This window comes from Vulpes vulpes, chromosome 8 (assembly GCF_048418805.1).
Source record: "Vulpes vulpes isolate BD-2025 chromosome 8, VulVul3, whole genome shotgun sequence".
Taxonomy (NCBI): Eukaryota; Metazoa; Chordata; class Mammalia; order Carnivora; family Canidae; genus Vulpes; species Vulpes vulpes.
Genome location: NC_132787.1, coordinates 72134539 through 72155474, shown reverse-complemented (window position 1 = coordinate 72155474; position 20936 = coordinate 72134539). Strand labels below are relative to the sequence as shown.

At 46.6% G+C, this 20936-nt stretch overlaps 1 protein-coding gene across 2 annotated transcripts in view; it reads right to left on the bottom strand.

Annotated features, from left to right (window-relative positions):
* Positions 1–1674: 1674 nt before the first annotated feature.
* Positions 1675–20936, bottom strand: part of TCF7L1 (transcription factor 7 like 1) — a 159814-nt gene continuing 140552 nt past the window's right edge. Inside the window, exons 5-12 of one of the 2 annotated variants that reach the window (XM_025994435.2) lie at positions 7900–8032; positions 6796–6901; positions 6451–6534; positions 5610–5753; positions 4720–4879; positions 4527–4634; positions 3655–3730; positions 1675–3061 (exon numbers count right to left, since the gene is read on the bottom strand). In XM_025994435.2, the coding sequence (XP_025850220.2) occupies positions 2628–3061; positions 3655–3730; positions 4527–4634; positions 4720–4879; positions 5610–5753; positions 6451–6534; positions 6796–6901; positions 7900–8032 (1245 nt within the window). In that variant the 3' untranslated portion in view covers positions 1675–2627. The remainder of the gene's footprint in view (positions 3062–3654; positions 3731–4526; positions 4635–4719; positions 4880–5609; positions 5754–6450; positions 6535–6795; positions 6902–7899; positions 8033–20936) is intronic. The other variant, XM_072767047.1, reaches the window with a different exon arrangement.

Here is a 20936-nt window from a genome sequence, read left to right as displayed (position 1 = left end):
TCAGGGGGGTTGAAAAGTTTTGGAAATGGTGGTGGTGATACAAGACTGTCAGTGGAATGAGTGCCACTGAGCTGTACATTTACAGAGAGTTAAGATGGCACATTTTATGTTACAGATATTTTACCATCAAAAATGAAAAAGGGGTGCCTGGGTGCTCAGTTGGTAAGCATCCGACTCTTGGTTTCAGTTCAGGCCTGATCTTTGGGTTGTGAGATTGAGCCCCACATGGGGCTCTGCCCTGGGCATGGAGCCTGCTAAGATTTTCTCTCCATCTCCCTCTGCACCCGCCTCTCCTCCCCATCTCCCTCTCTAAAAATAAATAAATAAAAAAGGGAATGAAATACTCATACATGCTACATCATGGGTGAAGCTTGAAAAGAGTACATTGAAAGAAGTCAGTGAGAAAGGACCACATATGGGGCACCTGACTGGTTCAGTCAGTAAAGCATGTGCCTCTCAATCTCAGGATCATGAGTTCAAGCACCACATTGGGCAAGGAGCCTACTAGTAACAAAAAACCCCCAATACACACACACAAACACACACGCACACAGAGGAAAAAGTACCATATGATGTATCATCCCATATTACTTTTTAAAAAGTTTTATTTATTTGTCATCTCTACACCCAACATGGGGCTTGAACTTACCACCCAGAGATCAGCAGTCGCATGCTCTTCTGACCCAGCGAGATAGGCAGCCCCTGCACGATCCCATTCAAATCATGTGTCCAGGAGAGACAAATCCAGAGACAGAAAACAGATAATGGTTGCTGGGATTGTGTAAGGGCAAGATAAGGGGGTGACTTCTAAAGGGTCTGGGTTCCTTTTTGAGGTGATTAAAATGTTCTAAGATTGTGATGATGGATACACAACTTTGTACATAAGAAAACCCATTGGGCAGCCTGGGTGGCTCAGTGGTTTAGCGCTGCCTTCCGCCCAGGGTGTGTGTGATCCTGGAGACCTGGGATCGAGTCCTACGTCAGGCTCCCTGCATGGAGCTTGCTTCTTCCTCTGTTTGTGTCTACCTTTCTATCTCTCACTCTGTGTCTCTCATGAATGAATGAATGAATGAATAAATAAATAAATAAATAAAATCTTAAAAAAAAAATACCTAATTGAATTGTACACTTTAAAAAATAAAAAGAATTGTACACTTTAAATGGATAAATTGCATGTTATGTGAATTATAGCTCAAAGAGGCTGTTTTAAAATTGCAGTGGTAGGGTGCCTGGGTGGCTTAGTGGTCGAGCGTCTGCCTTTGGCTCAGGATGTGATCCTGGGGTCCTGGAATTGAGTCCTGTATTGGGTTCCCTGCAGGGAGCCTGCTTCTCCCTCTGCCCATGTCTCTGCCTCTCTCTGTGTGTCTATCATGAATAAATAAGTAAAATATTAAGAAAAAAAAAAGAGTTGTGATGCTAGGTACCATGCAGAACAACCAAAGGATGCCCTTATCTCTTGGCAATTATGAGAAGACAAAGGAAAATAAAGATGACTGTCTTTAGATCTCAGTTACTAATACTGACTGGTCTGTACATTTCAGGCTGGAAGTTCAGCTGAATTTTTCTGTCAGGCATGTTTTTGTATTCTCCCCGCCAACCCCCTGCAAAAATCTAGCACAGGGCTTGCTATGAGGATGGGAGGCCTGATTCAACAAAAGAACTAAAATACTCTGGAAAGGTCTTGCAACTGCAATTTTATTTTCTTTTGTGAAAATAAACAACTGGAAGTTTAAAATGCTCCAAAAATTCCCCATAAAAACAAAAAGAAATACACACAGAAGAAGCATGTGAGGTGATGGGGGGAGGGAGGAGGGAGTTTAGACTTTTGGCGGATTGTTTTAGCACTGACCCAGGGGACGGGAGCCAGGCCGTGGGGCCAGGTCCCATCTGCCACTCTGGGACTGTGATGGGAGGTCTTGACTGGTGAGGGGGTGGCACAGAGACTTCTTCACCAAGGAAGTGGCAGGCACCTTGAATCCCTTTCAGTGTGGGGAAGAACCATTTCAGAGGACCTCTTTGCCCACCAAAAGCTGGAGGCTGTTGTGTTAGGGCCCGCTGAGGGGAAGGGGATGCTGGTGGAGACCAATCAGGCAAAAGGTGGCTTCTGACATGATGACAGTCTTACACTGGGCAGAGGACGAAGATGAAGGCAAGAACCGACGGAGTTGAGTGAAGGAGAAAAACTTGGCGAGGTAAAAGGGAATGTCCAGGAATGGGATCTAGGTGAAGAGGCAGCAGGCTAGAAGGCCAGCCATGGCCGACGTGTGGCCTTGGAAGGGGGCACGTGGGAGCCACGAGAAGAGGGAGCGGGGCAGAGAGCAAGAGAGGTAGAGAGAAAGGGGTCTTCTGCCCAGGTCCATCCACCACTGTACGTACAGGTAGAATAACACACTACTTTTCAGTCCTCTTTCTTGTAAAGTTTTTTTTTTGTTTGTTTTGTTTTGTTTTTTAAAAAAGCCTTAAGATCAGCTACTGGTTACATCTACAAAATGTAAAGTGCTGCTGTTACCAGTCACTTTACAGAACAGTCCAGAGGTCAAATATTGACCAATAAAGTTTCCTTTTTTTTTCTTCTGAATCATTACTACTCGACGAGTCACTTGACAGCCTGCATAGGTCGGGGCAGCTCAGTGGGCAGACTTGGTGACCAAGGAAAGAGGCTGGGCCTGGAGCACGGGGAGGGCCTGGTGGGCATGGAGTGTGGCTGGGAAGGAGGGGGGAGAGGTCAGCAGAGCTGTGGGCAGGGACCCGAGGGGCAGGGGCCGGGAGAGAAGGGGGGGCTGGCTGCCCATCTGGCCAGAGGAGGTGGCTGTTGCCTTAGCTGACAGGAAGGCAGCTGAGTGTAAAGCCAGCTGGGCCCGGCTCTCTGGCTTGGTGGTGAGGGAGAGGGGCTGGGCTTGCTCTGAGTGAGTTGCTGCGGGGGCAGCTGGTGATGCCAAGGCTGCGGAGGGAGTGGCCGGGGAATCCAGCATGCTGCCATGGGAAGAGGCAGGGCTGTCACAGGACTTCTCAGGGGGCAGGTACTGAACACATGGCTTCTTGCTTTTGGAGGCCAGAGCACCTACAGGGACAAAACACAAGAAAGACTCAGCAGCCAGTAGCCGTGGGTGAGGCGGAACTCAAGAACGCCTACTGGGAGGGAAGGGGTGCCTGAAATCTAGGCTTTCAAGATTAGGAAGCCGCATCGAGGCATACCTAGAGCATGGAGAAGGGGCAATGCCAAAATGGCAAAGACCGATTCAGTATCTGATAGGAGGGAAAAGAACTCAGGCTAGATCTTCTTATCATCACCTTTCTTGCCTAAATCTCACCACTTTTGGAGACAGATCTCCATTCAATCTGCTTAGCCACCAGGGCTGCCCTTTTTTTTTTTAAAGAAATGTAGAGGCTTATTTCTGGAATTTGAATTTTATTCAATTCATCTATATGGGGCAGCCCCGGTGGCCCAGTGGTTTAGCACCACGTTCAGCCCGGGGTGTGATCCTGGAGACCTGGGATCAAGTCCCTCATCGGGCTCCCTGCATGAAGCCTGTTTCTTCCTCTGCCTGTGTCTCTGCCTGTTATCACTGTACTCTACAGACACCTGGGAGCGGTGAGGGGGCCGCCCCCACTGTGATGGTGGGAAGAAGAGCCAGTGCCCTCCTCAGGACTCACCCTCTGCCTCTTGGACTTGCTGCTGGGACTGTGTCTGTGACAGCTGCTTTTCTCTCTTCCTCTTCTTTTTCTTACCCTGAAAGTTATGGCCAAAGAAAGGGTAACCAGAGTCAGAATAGTTGGCTTTTCAGGGGAACTCCCAGCTACGAAGTGGGGGAGACAGGATATTGCCCATACTGCCCTTGACCCTCCCTGAGTGAGGAAGCTGGGGGTGGAGGGCAGCCACTCAGGTCACCCTCCCCACAGAAGCCTCTGAGGAGCCAGAATGAGCTAGAATGAGCCTTCCTGGAACATGCCCTTGATTCTTCCCTCCAGCCCGGTGTCCTGGTTTTCTTAGAAGGCCTTATTCCTTCAGTGCCCTCAGGCTTATTTTTCCATTTCTCTCCCTGGAAGAGTGTGGTTCTTGATCTCTTGAGAGGCGACTCAGGCCCCACAGAAAATCTAAGAGCTCTGAAGTCTCTTACCAGAAAAAAAGGCAAATGAGGACATATAAAAATCTGCCTAGAGATTACTGGAAAGAGTTACTGGAAATGCCAGGTGAAGCTCATACATTGCTCGCTGAGCCCCTGATTCAGAACCCCTGGCCAGCAGCAGTCTCACCACCAGAGCCAGAACAGCTCCTCCTGCATCCTAAATTATGGAATCAAAGGCTGAGTCCACTCCAAATGACAGGGGTACAAATTTACATTGGTCCTTAGGACACCAGAGCCATGTTCTTGTTGGCCTCCTGAGCATTAAAATGCCTTCCTTATTTCTAAAGAAATACAGCCTCCTCCCTGGCCTCAGAAGTCCTCTGTCAATGTAACCACTTTTCCTTTCCTGCTTGGTGTCACCGACAGATGCCACTCTTGGGGCCTGAGGGCAGCACTTACATAGTTGTCCCGGGCTGACCAGGTTGGGTAGAGCTGGGAGTGAAGCTGCCGCTCCTTCCGGGCCAGTTCATAGTACTTGGCCTGTTCTTCTCGGGACAGGTTGTGCCACTGTGGAGAGAGGGTCAGAGATGACAGAGAATGTGGAACACAGGGGACATTGCCCCACACAGCCCGGGACGAGGGCAGATCTTACCTTTCTTCCCAGGATTTGGTTAATGGCTGCACTTTCCTTCAGGGTGCACTCAGCCACCACCTTGGCCCTCATCTCCTTCATATATAACATGAAGGCATTAAGAGGCTTCTTCACATGGGGTTTCTTTTCTTCCTCCTTTTTCACCGTGACTGGTGATTTCCTGGGGAGTCACAAAGCTGTAGGTTAGCACCCGTCGGTGGTCACCCAGCCCGCAATCCCTGCCTGTCGCGGAGGCTCGGGGGCCGACCGCCCCTGGGGAACAGGGATGAGCTGCTTGGGCGTTCATCCATTCAAGCTGCCATGGCTTCTTGCAGCACCTGAGCATCTTCCACAAGTAGTTCCCAGCCTTGGAATGAGCTGAGGCCATATCCTATGAAAGGCTAGCTTCCTGAGGAAGGAGTAGAGGGTGGTGGTGGTGGTGAGGGGTGCTGGCCCCAGGGACAGAGGCCAGGGGACTGGGCACTCTGGGCAGAAGAAAGGGGGTGGGTCTTCTCCACCAGGAGGCACTGACTTTGGCTTTCTCGCTGTTTTATGGCTCAGAGGACAAAACATGGGCCTTGGGGACACTCTCCACTCTGCCACCAACAGCCAATTGTGACCTGGAGAAAATCCTCCCTTCAGGGCTCATACTTTCATGTGTATGGGGAGGGGAAGCAAGTCAAAATCATTCTCAGGCTCTTTCAGCCTCCAAACCCTGATTGTAAGACTTTCCTTACTGTGAGAAAAGAAAGAGGTCTCTCTGAGAGGTTAGGAACACAGAGAGTCCAGGGAGAGAGAATATGGCTGAGGGAGGCTGCTGGCTGCCTGCTAAACGCCACCAGGAGAGAAAAATAAATGGCATGTGCTGCTCAGAAACTGGCTGCCGCCCATCCAGGCTGCCTGATACTCACGCGCTCACGGCTGGGCTCAGGCTGGGGGGCGCTGGCTCTTGCTTGACAATGGGGGAGACGATGGCGGGGTGGGGAATCCCTGAGGTGGGCAGACCAGGATGGGCGGGAGCCACCATGTGAGGAGAGAACCGACTGGAAACCAGGCTGTGTACCATGTGGAAACAAGCGACAACAGAGGGGTTCAGGCTGGTGCCTGTCACCTAGACATGGCAGGGCTGTGTAAATGCCTCTGCCATGGTGGACTTTGAGAGCTGGATGCCCATTCACAGACCTGACAGAACCAGGTTGGCAAACACCCAGCAATCCTCCCCTTCCCCCACAAATGCACGGGGTTCCTGTATCTGATGCTGGAAGCAGGTAGGATGAAACATGCAAAGGAAGGTATAACAGGCCAGAGGCCAGGGTACACAATGGGGAAATAAGGGCATATGCTGTGGGTTGCACTCCGTTGTCACCAGAGGTGTCATTGTCAGAAGGATCCAGCCCCTGGGACAGGAGGCCCCTTTACTGTTCCCTCTCCTGACATCATTTCAGGAGAAACTAGTCTTTTCCCAGTCTCTGGCTTCAGTGCGCAAAGCCTCGCATGTGGGGAGGATGTGGTGGGAGGCTAAGTGCTGGAGCCTTAAAATTCTTCCCTTAGGGTGATGGGAAGAGTGAGCCAAGTCTGTGGTCTCCATTCTGACCATGGGGCATGAGGGTGAGTGGGGAGGAAAGGTGGGCCTGTACCTCCTTGTTTAGGGCCAAGAGAAAGCTTTCAGTGGTCAGAAATGGCAAGGCCACTCGTAGAGGACCATTCCCTGCAAAGGCCGCTTCATGCTCACACCCTAGTCCTGGGACTCACCTGGACATTGAGGCGTTCATGGCGAGGGCAGGGTAGGGGTGCCGGAAACCACCAGGAGGAAGAGAGTACATGGGCTGTCCTTGCCTATAAGAGCCAGGAGCAAGGCAAACTAGTCAGCAGGCTAGTTTGGGACGGTTCAGAACAGGGAAGGAGAGAGGGCTGAGAAGAAAGGATGATAAAGGGAAGGAAGGCAGAAGTAAGAGGAAGCTATGGGCTTTGGTGAGAGGATGCCAATGTGGGGTTGGAGGTGCTGCATACAGAGCCCCCAGGGCTCACGGCAGGTACCGGAGGCAGAGCACAGCATACAGAAGGAAGGAGGGTGAGAAAGGCTATGAGTTTCCTTACTGTGGGACGAGCCAGCCAAGGGGATGGGGAATTTGTCCAACAGCTCCAGGAGACAGTGGGTAATATGGAGACAGCTCAGATGGGTGAGGAGGCCGAGGGATTCCTGCTTCAAAGAGACATGTGTCAGACTGCTTCCTGGCCCTACCACGTACCTGAAAATCACACCAAACCAGAAGTCCTTTCTTTCATTATCCTTGCCTGTCACCTCCCTAGCTCTGCTGGGGTCAAGGGCATATTTGGGGGAGGCAGGACTAACACGGCTTCTCTCTGGCTACATGGATCCCTCCTCTGTCATTAGGACTAATTTCCAGTTGCTTATACAGGAGTCATCCAAGAAAGGGACCAGAAATCCTAGACTGAGAGACCCAAGATATTCCCCAGAGTCATCTAACTATTCCCCTAGATAACCTGCCCCATTCATGGAGAAGTAAACTTTGGATTTCTATTCCATGTTTGTCCTCTTCGTTATCTGTTACTTATAGTAACTGTGATTTCTCTTAAGGGGGGTTCCAAAAATGCTTTGAGCCATGACAACTCTGGGAATTTGATGAGGCTGTGTCTCCCTGGGGTGGACAGTTCTGGTGAACAAGTTAAAAAAACAAACAAAAAAAAGCCAGCTCAGCCTTGCTGCTTTGTAGCTACACTTATAAGTCTGGCTAGACTGGTTACTCTATTTGAAAATGTTCAGTATATAAAAGGCAAAGGTCTTGGTTAAGGGAGGCACAGCCCGCAGCTGGGCTAGACTCAAGGTCAACGCAGACTTCCAGCTCATTGCACCGCCAAAGTATTAAGAGATTCTAAACTAGAGAAACAATGGCAGAGCAACACCACCTCCTTAGTGGGGAGCCAGGCCCTGGGCCTTGCCTCATATAATTTCCTCTTATCTTCACAATGCCTCTGTGATGTGAAAGGGACACACAGGGAAGCACGGATGAAAAATCAGAAAAGGCTAAGGTTAATGGGCAAGGTTATGGGCTCTCGGGAATTGGAGACATGACCTGCACCCAGGGCTGCCTGATTCCAGGGCCATTATGTTCCCCGAGAAGACAAACCTGCCCCATTGGAGTTCTGCATGGGGGCCAGCCTGAGCTTTGGATGACTCACCTGTCTTTGGATCGATCTCTGGGGAGAGGTGTGTGGGAGGGGAGCCAGGGGAAAAGTGGTCGTTGCTGTAGGTGATGAGGGGCGTCAACGGGTGCATGTGATGCGGGGGCTGAACAACAGGAACTTTATTAGACTGAAAGAGAGAGAAAAAGACTAGGCACAGTTGCCAAGGAGACAGAGAATACAATCTGCTGTTATTTACTGTGTTCAATATGTGCCAGGTATTTTCCAAGCACCAGCCCATCCAGCCTGGGAGAGAAAGGAGCAGTCTACACAGCAGGGAAAAAACCCACAGAATCAGAGGAGAGATTACACCCACCCTCCAACATACCCTCTTCCAAACAACATACATTCGATTCATGTATACCATGCAGCCCTAAATGCTATAGGCTGTTGAATTATTAACTATGCTCTGTGTAATCTCAGTGAGTTTTTTTTTTTTTTTTAAGATTTATTTATTTGAGAGAGTGCGAGCAGAGTGAGAGGGAGAAGCAGACTCTCTGCTGAGCAGAGTCACCTGATGGGGGACTTGACCCCAGGATCCCGGGATTGTGACCTGAGCCATAGGCAAATGCTTAACTGACTGAGCCACCCAGGTGCCCCTCAGTGAGGTTTAAAATATTCAACACACTCTTTCCAAATAAATATTTTTCATAGAAATAGGAGCTCACAAGTTCAAGTCTGAGACTGGGAACAGACCAGTGGGGAATTGTCACCATCAGACCTCATGGAACCAGCTGTCATGTTTAGTCTCTACAGACACAATCCAAGAGCACTTAAAACAGGTCTGTCTTCCTATAGCACTTCAAACACTGCTAACCTAATTACCACACTTCCTTTAAAACACCAGCAAATGTAAGAAGTACCGTTATTTTATAGAACTATTAAGAAGGAAAAAAATACACTGGCTTGCCATTGACACATTCTGACTTCAGAGATACTAAAATGGGAAAAACCTGTGTGTCCTAGAATTGGTAAACTGAATTGTTTTAATCTAGTCTGACTTAACAAGGAGTTTTATTATAAAAAATAAGATATGTAAAAAGTTTTTTTTTTAAGATTTTATTTATTTATTCATGAGAGGCACACAGAGAGAGAGAGAGTGAGCGAGCAGAGACACAGGCAGAGGGAGAAGCAGGTTCCATGCAGGGAGCCCGACGTGGGACTCGATCCCGGGACTCCAGGACCACGCCCTGGGCCAAAGGTGGGCACCAAACCACTGGGCCACCAGGGCTGCCCAAAATATACAGTTTTTAAAAAAGTTTTTATTTATTTGAGAAAGAGAGCAAGCTAGTGCACAATAGGGGTGGGGTGGGGAGGGACACAAGGAGGAGAAACAGCCTCCCTGCTGAGCAGAGAGCCCCGACGTGGGCTCCATCCCAGGACCCTGAGATCATGACCTGAGCCAAAGGCAGATGCTTAACCGACTGAGCCACCCAGGCACCCCAAAAAGAGCTACGCTTTATTGAGCACCCCACTAAAAGCAAAGCACTAGGCAATACATCAACTCCTTATTATAACTTAGCAAAGAGGGGGATCCCTGGGTGGCTCAGCAGTTTAGCGCCTGCCTTTGGCCCAGGGCGTGATCCTGGAGTCCCAGGATTGAGTCCCACATCGGGTTCCCCGCATGGAGCCCGCTTTTCCCTCTGCCTGTGTCTCTGCTTCTCTCTGTGTCTCTCATAAATAAATAAAAAATAAATAAATAACTTAGCGAAGAAGCCATGATCATCCCCATTTGAGGAGAAAACTAAGCTCGGAATGACTATGGCTCAGCCTAGGACCCAGAACTGGATTCGTATCAGCCCTTTATGGCTCTAACAAAGCAGAGTGTTTTCTCTGGTACTACCTGCCTCCCCAAGAGCCCAATCAAAATACATCTGTCAGGGAGAAAAGACTGACATTTTTCTGTATAATAAGGTAAATGCGTTTACAAGTGGAGAAGAGGTTTGCTCTAAAAAGAGGTCTGCAAAATGGATAATGGATTGGAGGCAGCTCAAGAGACGGAATACCGACCAAACTGCTGTCTTTCAATCTGAATTTTTTGTTTCATAGATTCTGGGAGCCATTTTTTCCTTTCTCATGGTGCCCATTTGGTGCTCATAATGCAAACTCCAATATTTATGTCTATGTATCCGTGCTGACAGTAGTCTTGCTCAATTTTCAGCAGGCTAAGCAGAGACCAGCATCAGGGTACTGGAGCAAGGTCCCCAACCAGGAGTCGTCCAGCTCCCAGACCCGCAGATGCAGAGAATTCAGACTGTTCCCAACCACAACCACTAGGTGGCGCTGGCACATGACGAGGCGCTGTAACCCCGCCGCCTGCAACAGCCCCCTATCACCTTCCAACCACAGTGGGCTTCTTTGACATTGTCTATAAATTCTAAAATTATTTCCTTTTCATTTTCTCACCGGTTCCCTTACTGGCTTTTGAAGATGTCTCCCTTTACACGAACATATCGCACAATCAAGAGTATAAAAATTATTTTAAGGTCAGATTTCTTGGAACCTAATGTACCTAAATGATGCATTAGGGTTTCCTGGAAACAGCTTTGTCCAAAGGATGATTTTTTAGTATCATAAAAGCAATAGAATTATTACTAAAGTGATAGTAAGTGATAAAAGAGTTACACAGAATGCGGGTTTTTTTTAAAAAAAGATTTTATCTGTGTGAGAGAGAGAGTGGGCAGGGAGAGGTGCTGAGTGCAGAGCCTGAGGTGGGGCTTGATCTCACAAACCTGAGATCATGACCTGAGCGCAAATCAAGAGTCAGTTGTTTAACTGATTGAGCCACATAGGCGCCCCCAGAATGATTACGATTTTTTAAAAAATACATAAATATTTATGTTTAGAAAAAAAAAAAAAGACTAGATGCTAACAACACCAAAAAAGACTAGAAGCACAACAAACTGTAAATAGTAGGTATGTCTGAGGGGTGGAACTATGGGTGATTTTGTTTTTCTTCTATTTCTATATTTTCCAATTTTAGTTATTGTTTATATTAAAAGTATACTTATGATGAATACAAAAGAAAGAAATACAAACTGTATTATAAAGCATTTAGAGAACACAATCAGGGCGCCTGGGATGGCTCAGTGGGTTAAGCGTCCCACTCTTGGTCTTGGCTCAGGTAGGTCATGATCTCCTGGTGGTGTGATGGAGCCCAGCTTCCGGCTCTGCTTGAGATTCTTCTCCTTCCCTGTCCCTCCTCCTTTGCTCTTCCCCCTGGCTCATACTCTCTCTCTCTAAAATAAATAAATAAGATCTTTAAAAAAAAAGAAAAACAGAAAAGACAATCATACTAGTCTAAACCAGCTCCTATTCTCACTTTGGTATATCTCTCTTCATTCCTACTTCTTGTAGATTTTTTTTTTTTAAAGATTTTATTAATGTATTCAGAGAGAGAGAGAGAGAGAGAGAGAGAGAGAGAGAGGGAGAAGCAGGCTCTACGCAGGGAGCCCAACGTGGGACTTGATCCTGGGTCTCCAGGATCACACCCCGGGCTGCAGGCAGCGCCAAACCGCTGCGCCACCGGGGCTGCCCTAGATCTGGTTTTTAAATTTATATTGATTTACATCATTTATAGCCATCTTTTAAAAAATGATTTTCCAGCTTTATTGAAGGATAATTGACAAATAAAATTGTAAAATAGTTGCAGTGTACAATGTGATTCTTTAATATATGTATATATAGCCATCTAAAAATATTTAATAGTATAATGAAATCCTGACTGCCCATGTGCTGTTGAGTCTGGCCTTATCAGAAGAAGATGGCAAACAGCACTGACTGGGTAGCAAAGTATAAAGCAGGGAAATATTGAGTTCTATTTAAAAGTGTATTATCCTTACTTAAATGCTCTATGAGTTATTATTGGTTCCCATTAGATGGCATCAATGTCCAGAGAATGGACTGGGAGGTGGTGGGTTTATAGAGAAAGGAGGGTAAACTTTTCCTTGCTCAGTCTGGGAAGACGTGGCCTCTGGGACGGATAATCGAGAATTGCTCTCTGGAGCTGACCTGAGGACGGCTCTCCTTGGAGTAATAGTCACAGCTCTTTTCTCTCCTCAGCTGCCCTCAGTAGCAGTAGCAGGATGTTAGTGGCATAAATTCAGGCCAAGGGGAGGCATGTTGGGAACCACCCTACCCATCCCAGTGGAAAACCCCAGCACCAAACAGCATGCCCAGGCAAAGGTAGGGGGTTCACTCAAGACAGGAGCTAAGTCCAGATTCATCTAAGAGCATCTCAGAGCCAGCTCGGACCTGAATCCTTCTGCAGTCATGCTGACCCAAGCTTCTCCAGTTCGAGTGTTTCTTGAATGTTGTGGTCTGCTTCTAGAGTTGCTCCAAGCCAAAGTTCTTTTAATTCCTTGTCCCCGAGGAAGCACTGCCTCCTCTCCCACTGTTTAGGATTTAAATTCAAGCCAAAGTAAAGCTAGTGCCACACAGCTCCAGCACAGCAGGACAAGCCACCTCCCTGCAAGTCCTCCCTCCACCAGGCCACTCTCTTCTAGCTGCTGGTCTCAGGAACTTGTAGAGGCATCCACAGAGCCTCCTGGTCCCCTCAGTTCATGCATTATTCTCTTTGCTTCCTGATCCTGATTTTGGGGATCAGGAGAAGGTTGTGTAGATTAAACACAGATGAGCTTTAACTTTGTGGTATCACTCAAGAAGTAGCCACAGATGCGCCAACACACTGCCCAGAAAAGATACAGAGAGTTCCTTCAGCTTGCTGCTATATCTGATTTTTTTTTAAGATTTTATTTATTCATGAGAGACACAGAGAGAAACAGAGAGGCAGAGACACAGGCAGAGGGAGAAGCAGGCTCCATGCAGGGAGCCGATGTGGGACTTGATCTTGGGTCTCCTGGATCACACCCTGGGCTGAAGGCGGTACTAAACCACTGAACCACCCGGGCTGCCTGACTGCATCTGATTTTATGCATTTAAGAACTCTCTTTTGTCTACATCCATTTGTCTGTTTAGTGATGGAGGTGACCTTCTCTGTGGGTGATCCTCTCAGAAGGGAACCTGATCCCCCCCAAGACAGGGCTACCTGGAGGGGGGGGGGTGTCTCCAAATCTTTTTTGACCATATAACTTAATCAATAAAAAGTGTCAGTTCTGCCGTGTTTGTTTGTTTGGTTGACTGGGGCTCTTAGTAGTAGCATTTCCAATCTAAGGATATCACAGGAATCTTTTGAAGCTACTTGTACATCTCCTTGTGGGTTAATTTAGTTAAAACTCAATAAGTTAAAAATGAGCCTGGGTGGCTCAGGGGTTGAGTGCTTGCCTTCACACCCAGGGCGTGATCCTGGGGTCCCAGGATCGAGTCCCACATTGAGCTCCCTGCATGGAGCCTGCTTCTCCCTCTGCCTGTGTCTCTGCACCCCCCCCCCCCCGCTGTGTCTCTCATGAATAAATGAAATCTTAAAAAACAAACAAACAAACAAACAAACTCAGTAAGGTGTAAATCCATGCAGATGGGCTCATGTGAACTGCATTATGCTGAAAATCAACAAGTACGTCAAGTCCCTGCTATCAATCCCCTCATATCTCGTACAGCAACGATGAACTTCTTCCTAATGATTTTAGATGAAGACATAAGGGATAGTGTTTTCACCCCCAACCAGTACCTCAATGGAACATCCTGTATCTGCACAACTTTTTGGAGATAACCAATTGAATTCACTGCCCAAGCTTGGACAGAGAACAACTTTCTTTACACGCATCCCACTGTAGGTCCTAGGAGATCTCTCTGTGCATTGGCATATCACTCAGATAAGTAGTTCCTCAACCTAATGAGAGCTCATCAAGTGTTGGAAGATAAATACCTTGTTCTCTGAGACCTTCTCTTTGCTTCCCTCATTCGCCATAGTCTCTGGACTCACTATTTTCTGGCCACCTGTCTCTAATTTACCCCCATGTCTTTCTTAAAATTAGTAAAATATTTCAGAAGGAGATGGCTGGTTGGTAGTGTAGAAAATAAGATTGAAAGATTTACATATGATAGAACCAGGGCCATATAGGAACTGAATTTAAGTTGGGGGGGGAAAGCCTCAATTCTCTTTCTCTGTACACACACACACATCACTCCGACAAATACTACTTGAAAGGCAAAATGTAACCTCTTTGGCACTCTATCATTGTATTCTATTAAGGAAAGGAAGTCTGAATGTATGTCTCCCATACAGAATTTTCCTCCACTGAGAGAAACGGCAATCCACATTTTCAGTTATTGGATGTTTATGGAGATTGTCTACACAGCAGGGACTGAGTTGGGCAGCCTAAGGGTTAGAGGTTGACAGAGCCGAAATGTAAAGAATCTGGACCTCTGATGACATAGATGAATTGGTGGACTAACTGGCCCTACAGAAAACACCAATCATAACAATAAGAGCAACGAGATAAATTCCTTTCTTGTTTCACTACAGGGGGTGGGGAGGGGGCAACAGGTATTTCTGTTGTATCTACTATATGCCAGGTACCGCTCCAGGTCTTGTGAATGCACTACAGACTCATCTATTTAGACAAAAATATCTATTCTCATGGTACTTATATTCTAATTGGAGATATAGAAAAGTAAGCAAAATTAAAAGGGAACGATAGATTAGATATTGGGAAATACTACGAAGAAACACTAAGTTGGGGCAAAGGGATAGGGGATTGTGACACAGGTTGAACAAGGGAAGTCTCGAGGATAAAATGACTTTTAAAAGATGCCTGAAGGAAGCAGGGAGCTGGACCTGTGGACAGGTGGGGGAAGAACATTTTGGTAGAAGGAACATCAGAGTGGTGTCTTTGAGATGGGTGGTCTGCTAGGCATGTTTGAAGAACCACAAGGAGGCCAGTGGACTGGAGCAGAGAGAAGAAAATGAGGACAGAGAGTCTATATTACCGTATTAAATGCTTTCTGAGCTCTTCACCTGTGGCAAGCCACGGAGGATGTAAAGACAAAGCAAGGCAATGGGTGAGAGATAATATTTAGGGAACTAGAATGGGTTTCAGGCCCTTCTAAGCAGTGTTACATCTTTGAGGTCCTTGCAAATAGGGCTGCGCATAAAATTCTTGGGATAAATCTTTCCTTATCAATACTCTCCTTGTCCCAGTGTTAGCTGGCATTGCAAGTGGCAAAAGTAAACCCTGATGTTACCTTTACTTTTGTTTCTTTGACACTGGCCCTTTTTTTTCCTGCATAAATGCTTGTAGAAAAAAAAGTTTAAATCCTCGCAATTCAAATCGGTACCAAGATGTACACAGGTGAATGTCAATTTTCATTTACTTTCTAGAATTCGGGTGAGCTCTTCCAACCTATAAATTCAAGTGCTTGTTTTTAAAGCCTAGTTTCCCTTTTATTTACTGCCTTTTATTGTTTTCATTGGCTTGGTCTCTCTCTCCCAGGAACACTACTTGTTGATTGGCTTCCTAGTTTCTCTCTTCTATCCGTTGCCACCTTTCCAGGAGTGATACCAATACAGAGATATCAATACAGAGATTGGACCTTCCACAATGTCCATTCTGCTCTACAGTAAGATTCATGAGTGGGAAGAGTAGGAAGTCTCCAAAAGTAAATTCTCAGTAGTGGAAACTAACGAGGGGATGGAGGTAGGTAATCAAAGTTTGATGAAAACAGGACACTTAGACAACTTCAAAGCCCCCCTGCCCCCGAGGACGCTTAGGAGTTACAAGCGGAAAAGAGCAACACCACAGTGGAGACACATGACAGACCACCTTATCCAAATGATCGAAGCTGACATCCCGATATGGGCACAAACAGGATATGGTAGGCCTCCCTCCCAATGGGGTCCTTCACCGAAAAGGATAGGGCATCAGTGCGGTAGCATTCTGGCCAAAAATACATGAGAGGAGTCTGACCACGAGGAAACAGACAAACCCAAATGGTCTATAAAACAGCTGCTCTGGACTTCTCAAATAACATCAAGGTCAGAAAGGACAATGGCTGAGGAACTCTGCTACATCCAAGGAGAGAAGGGGCAGGGCAAGTAAATGCCATGTGTGATCCTGGACTGAGCTCTCATTACATGGCTGTAATGGACATTATTGGGGACATTAGCCAAAATCATAATCTCTATTGTGGGTTAGAAAGTAATACGAAATGTTCATTTCTTGATTTTGATAAGTGTACTGTAGTCATTCTAAGTATCTCTGTTCTTAGGAAATATATCCAAAGTATTCAGGGAGTAGAGGGGCACAATAGCTCCAATTTACTTTCAAGTTGTTAAAAAAAAACCATAAATATATGTAGATGTATACATACACACACACACACACACACACACACACATACGCACACACACAGAGAAAGAGAGAGGGCAAAGCATGAGGCAACATTCCTGAATCTAGATAAAGAGAAGATGGGAGTTCCTTGTATTATTCTCATAATTTTTCTGCAAGTTTAAAATAATGTAAAAATAAAAAAGTTAATACTGTGTAATAAGAATTGAAATCAGTACTGGAGGCAGACCAGAGTGCCAAAGGGCTATGTGATGAGTTTTGAACTGTTTTGGGTCCCCAACAGGTGCTGTTGAGAAAATGGAGAAACCAGGTACATACATACATACATACATTTATTCATTCATTCATTCATTCATTCATTCATTCATTCATTCATGAGAGACAGAGAAAGGGGGGGTGCAGAGAGACACAGGCAGAGAGAGAAGCAGGCTTCATGCAGGGAGCCTAACGTGGGACTTGATCCCAGGTCTCCAGGATCATACCCTGGCGTGAAGGCAGCACTAAACCGCTGAGCCACCCGGGCTGCCCCAGGTACAGTTTTAAAAAGGAAACCTCAATAAATGTTTTCAATTGAGAAGTGGCATGCTAAGCAAAGCCAGACTAATAGGCCCAAAGGCAGAGCAACAAGGTGGCCATTCTTCAGAAAGGTTTCCAAGGCACTGGCTTGACAATCAGGCCTTGGACATGAGGCTAAGCAAGTTGCTTCTCAGAGTGGCCCAATATTTAACAGCAAAATGAGGTGTCTGCTATTTAAAGGAATCATTTTGGCCATCTTCTAGAAAGCACGTCACAGGGGCATGCACAAGCAGACAAATACAGAAGAGAATGAAGTTCCATATAACAAAACTGCAGGATTACAGGTCTTTTTCTGTGCGCATTGGCATCTTCCCAAGTGTTTTACTCAGCACAAACATTACTTTCACGATTTCAAAAAAGACTCAGAAAAAGTCCTGTATGAAAAGAGGGAATGGGATCCCTGGGTGGCGCAGCGGTTTGGCGCCTGCCTTTGGCCCAGGGCGCGATCCTGGAGACCCGGGATCGAATCCCACGTCGGGCTCCCGGTGCATGGAGCCTGCTTCTTCCTCCGCCTGTGTCTCTGCCTCTCTCTCTCTCTCTGTGACTATCATAAATAAATAAATAAATAAATAAATAAATAAATAAATAAACAAACTCTTAAAAAAAAAAAGAAAAAAAAAAAAGAAAAGAGGGAATGGAGCAATAGGGAGAGAAGGGTTTACAAGGGGTACCACCTTTCCCCTGATCAGTTAGGCTTCCATTCATTCACAGATGCTCTGTGAGCACCTACTCTGTACTAGGTGTTAGAACAGGTGCAGGAGGAACAAACATGAGTAAAATAGACGTTGATTCCTCTCTGAGTTGGTTATATTCTGGAAGTGCATGAATTGGTTTTGTGCGGTCGGCACAGTCCTCCAGGGACAGAGGAGGAAAAGACGGGGCCAGGCACATGGGGCCACAGTGAGGGGTCTGGGTAACAGTCTACATGCAAGGAGATTACAGTGATCAGATACGACAAGTTGTTACATAAAAAATATCACAGCGATTCAGTTTTTAGAGCTTGTTTTTAAAGCATAAAATCCAAGCAGTAATAACACTTAACTCCATCTCCACCCTGGCCCAGTTACGGCTTGTTTATACACATTTCCTTGACAGGCAGCTTTGACGTGACTCACTAAATCCCTGCCAAGTATGCAGGCTGTTTCCTTCATTTGCCCTTCTCCCAGGGCAAACCCCATCTTAAAATATTTCGCTCGTGATTCTAAATGAAACCCATAATTGAGTGTTTTCAATTTTCTAATAAAAACGCCAGGGTCCAAACCTTCAAGTCCTACTTATACCTCCAGCCCAGAGAAGGCAGCACCTGGTGAACTGCATTCTCATCTCTAGCTCCTTCTTCTCATTTGCCTCTGATTTACAATTAGGGCAAAGATTCTCCATTCTGGCTACCCCTTAGAATCTTTTAGGGGGCTTAAAAAAGAAGGATACCAACTCTACCCCAGACCAATTAAATCATATCCTTGGAAGAGTAGATGTGAGATTCTATAGGTTCATTATCTCTATTACCTTTGCGATCTGTCCACTTGAGCTGGCACCTAATGCAGGCCCTCATCACCTCAGTCTGCTAATTAAACAGTATTTTAATCGTTCTTTCCTTGTTTTAAAGAGTATTGGTGGTGGTGGTGGCAAACAGCAGAGAGCTGATAGTCATCGAGGACTCACCTCATACTGGGCATAATTCTAAAATCATTATAATGCATTGGCTTATTTGCACACAATTCTTGAGATCAAGTCCTCTTCTGATTCCCATTTTAGAGACAAGAAAACCAAAGCAATGCAAGATGAAGTAATTTGGCTAAAGTTGTACCAATAGGAAGAGGCAGGGTTGGATTCAAACCCATGGTGTTAAAACACCCTCTGACACATAGACGGTTCTCCTCGGTGTCAGGTTCTGCTCCTACACATACATATGTGTCTCGGAAGTCAGAATGAAATGCTCTGACATGAAAACTGAGAAGGGTGGTCTTCTCCCAATCTGTAGCAGCGCAAGCTAATGTTAAGGTCTTCTCCCATAAATATTTCTTAAGCTTTTGAGAGCTGTTTCTGCCCTTTAAAAAAAATTTTTTTAAAGTAATCTCTAATACCCAATGTGGGGCTCAAACTTATAACCCGATATCAGGAGTCACACACTCCACTGACTAAGCCAACCAGGTGCCCCCTGCTTTTCTATATTAGAATATAGAATGTGATCATACACGATTTACTAGAAAATTAGCCATTCTGTTATCTAGTGCAGTGTGTCAACTGTTCAAACTTCTCTGCTCTGACAAAATAGGGAGCCCCTGCTCCACCACCATGCTGAATTAGTGTCTGCAGAGCACGTATTTGCACTGGATGAATGACTGGCTGTTGGAGATACAGGCATGGAACCTTGAGAGTTTAGGGATTTCATATTTTACAGGAAATAGTAAGTGAGAATGAGTACCCTAATTTATCTAAAGAAAAGAGTCTATGGGGATCCTCGGGTGGCTCAGCAGTTTAGCACCTGCCTTCGGCCCAGGGCGTGATCCTGTAGTCCTGGGATCGAGTCCCGCATCGGGCTCCCTGCATGGAGCCTGCTTCACCCACTGCCAATCTCTCTCTCTCTCTCTGGTCTCTCATGAATGAATGAATGAATGAATGGGTGTCTCATGAATGAATGAATGAATGAATGAAAGAAAGAAAGAAAGAAAGAAAGAGAAAGAAAGAAAGAAAGAAAAGAAAGAAAGAAAGAAAGAAAAGTCTAGAAAGAATGGAAGCTTAGAGAAGGCAAAGAACTGTAAGTGTCTCAGAGTACAGGCTTCTGGAGCCATGAAAGGAGGAGTCCAGGAAGCAGAGGGCTGAAAACACTGTCTGATGCCACCTGTGTTGAGAAAAAGCAGGAGCAGTGCTTGGACTCAGGCATGAGATGGCAGTTGCCAAGCCAAGCCAGGCTGCAGGGGATTAGCAGGACAAATGATGTAGTGATGGAGGTGGGAGTCCTGCTCTTGTGGGAGAAACCAGGGATGAACACCACAAGGGAAATAAGATAATGCTTGTAGGAGGAGGAGGGCTGGACACAGGGCTTTTATTTTATTTTTCAGAGACGGATGGCTCTGTGCGATAGGATAGGAAGGATGGGAAGCTCAACAAGTAGCTGTGCTAGTTTTAAAGGGAACTTACTTCCTCTAACAGTAGATGGAGATTTCATTTCATTTATTTATTTTTAAAATATTTTATTTATTTATTCATGAGAGACACACACACACAGAGAGGCAGAGACGCAGGCAGAGGGAGAAGCAGGCTCCATGTAGGGAGCCCTACATGGGACTTGATCCCGGGTCTCCAGGATCACGCCCCGGGCTGCAGGAGGCGCCAAACTGCTGCGCCACCGGAGCTGCCCTCATTTTATTTTTAAAATCTATTTATTTGACAGAGAGAGAGAGAGAGAGTGAGTTGAGAGAGTGAGCACAAGCAGGCAGGACAGCAGACAGAGGGAGAGGGTGAAGCAGGCTCCCTGACGAGCAGGGAACCTGATGTGGGACTCGGTCCCAGGATCCCGGGATCATGAGTCAAGCAAAAGCAGATACCCAACTGACTGAGCCACCCAGGCACCCATAGAGATTTTAGACAACATGCAGAGAGACAGTTATGTGGAGGGAGGAGAAGAGGGAGGGCTGTGCTGTCTCAGGGTCCACTGGAGTGGGCTGGAAGATGCCACAGGATGGGTGGGAAGTGAACAAAGACTTGAAACAATTAAAGAGAGAGAGCTGTGCCAGGAGGGGACAGGCCAGGTTTGTGACAGAGTGGATGTGGGATGCCATGTCCTCCACCGTGACTGACCACTAGAGGGCATCAAGACCTCAGGCTGGGCCACGCCGAATGGGACTCTTGGGGACCAGAGAGATACCACCCCAGCCTGCTCCTTGGGCTGCTCAGGCCTTGGTGATTGACCACAGAGCCTCCCAGAGGCAGCCTGCACGGGACAGCTGCCTGGTCACTGTTCCCTACACCGTCACTAGTCTCTCCTCGAGACGGTGGGAGATGGTTCTCCCCACCTGTCTCACCAGTGGATGGCAGCGACAGTCACCTGAGAACTACACATGACATTATAAACTTCCAAGGGCTCTGCCTCCATAAGCTGCTCTCATAATTACTGGAAATCATATGGGCTCATCGAGCCTTTACTTATCTTCTATGTAGATCTTCTTTCTCAACTAGACTCTAAGCTTTTAATGAAAAAAGGCTGTCGGA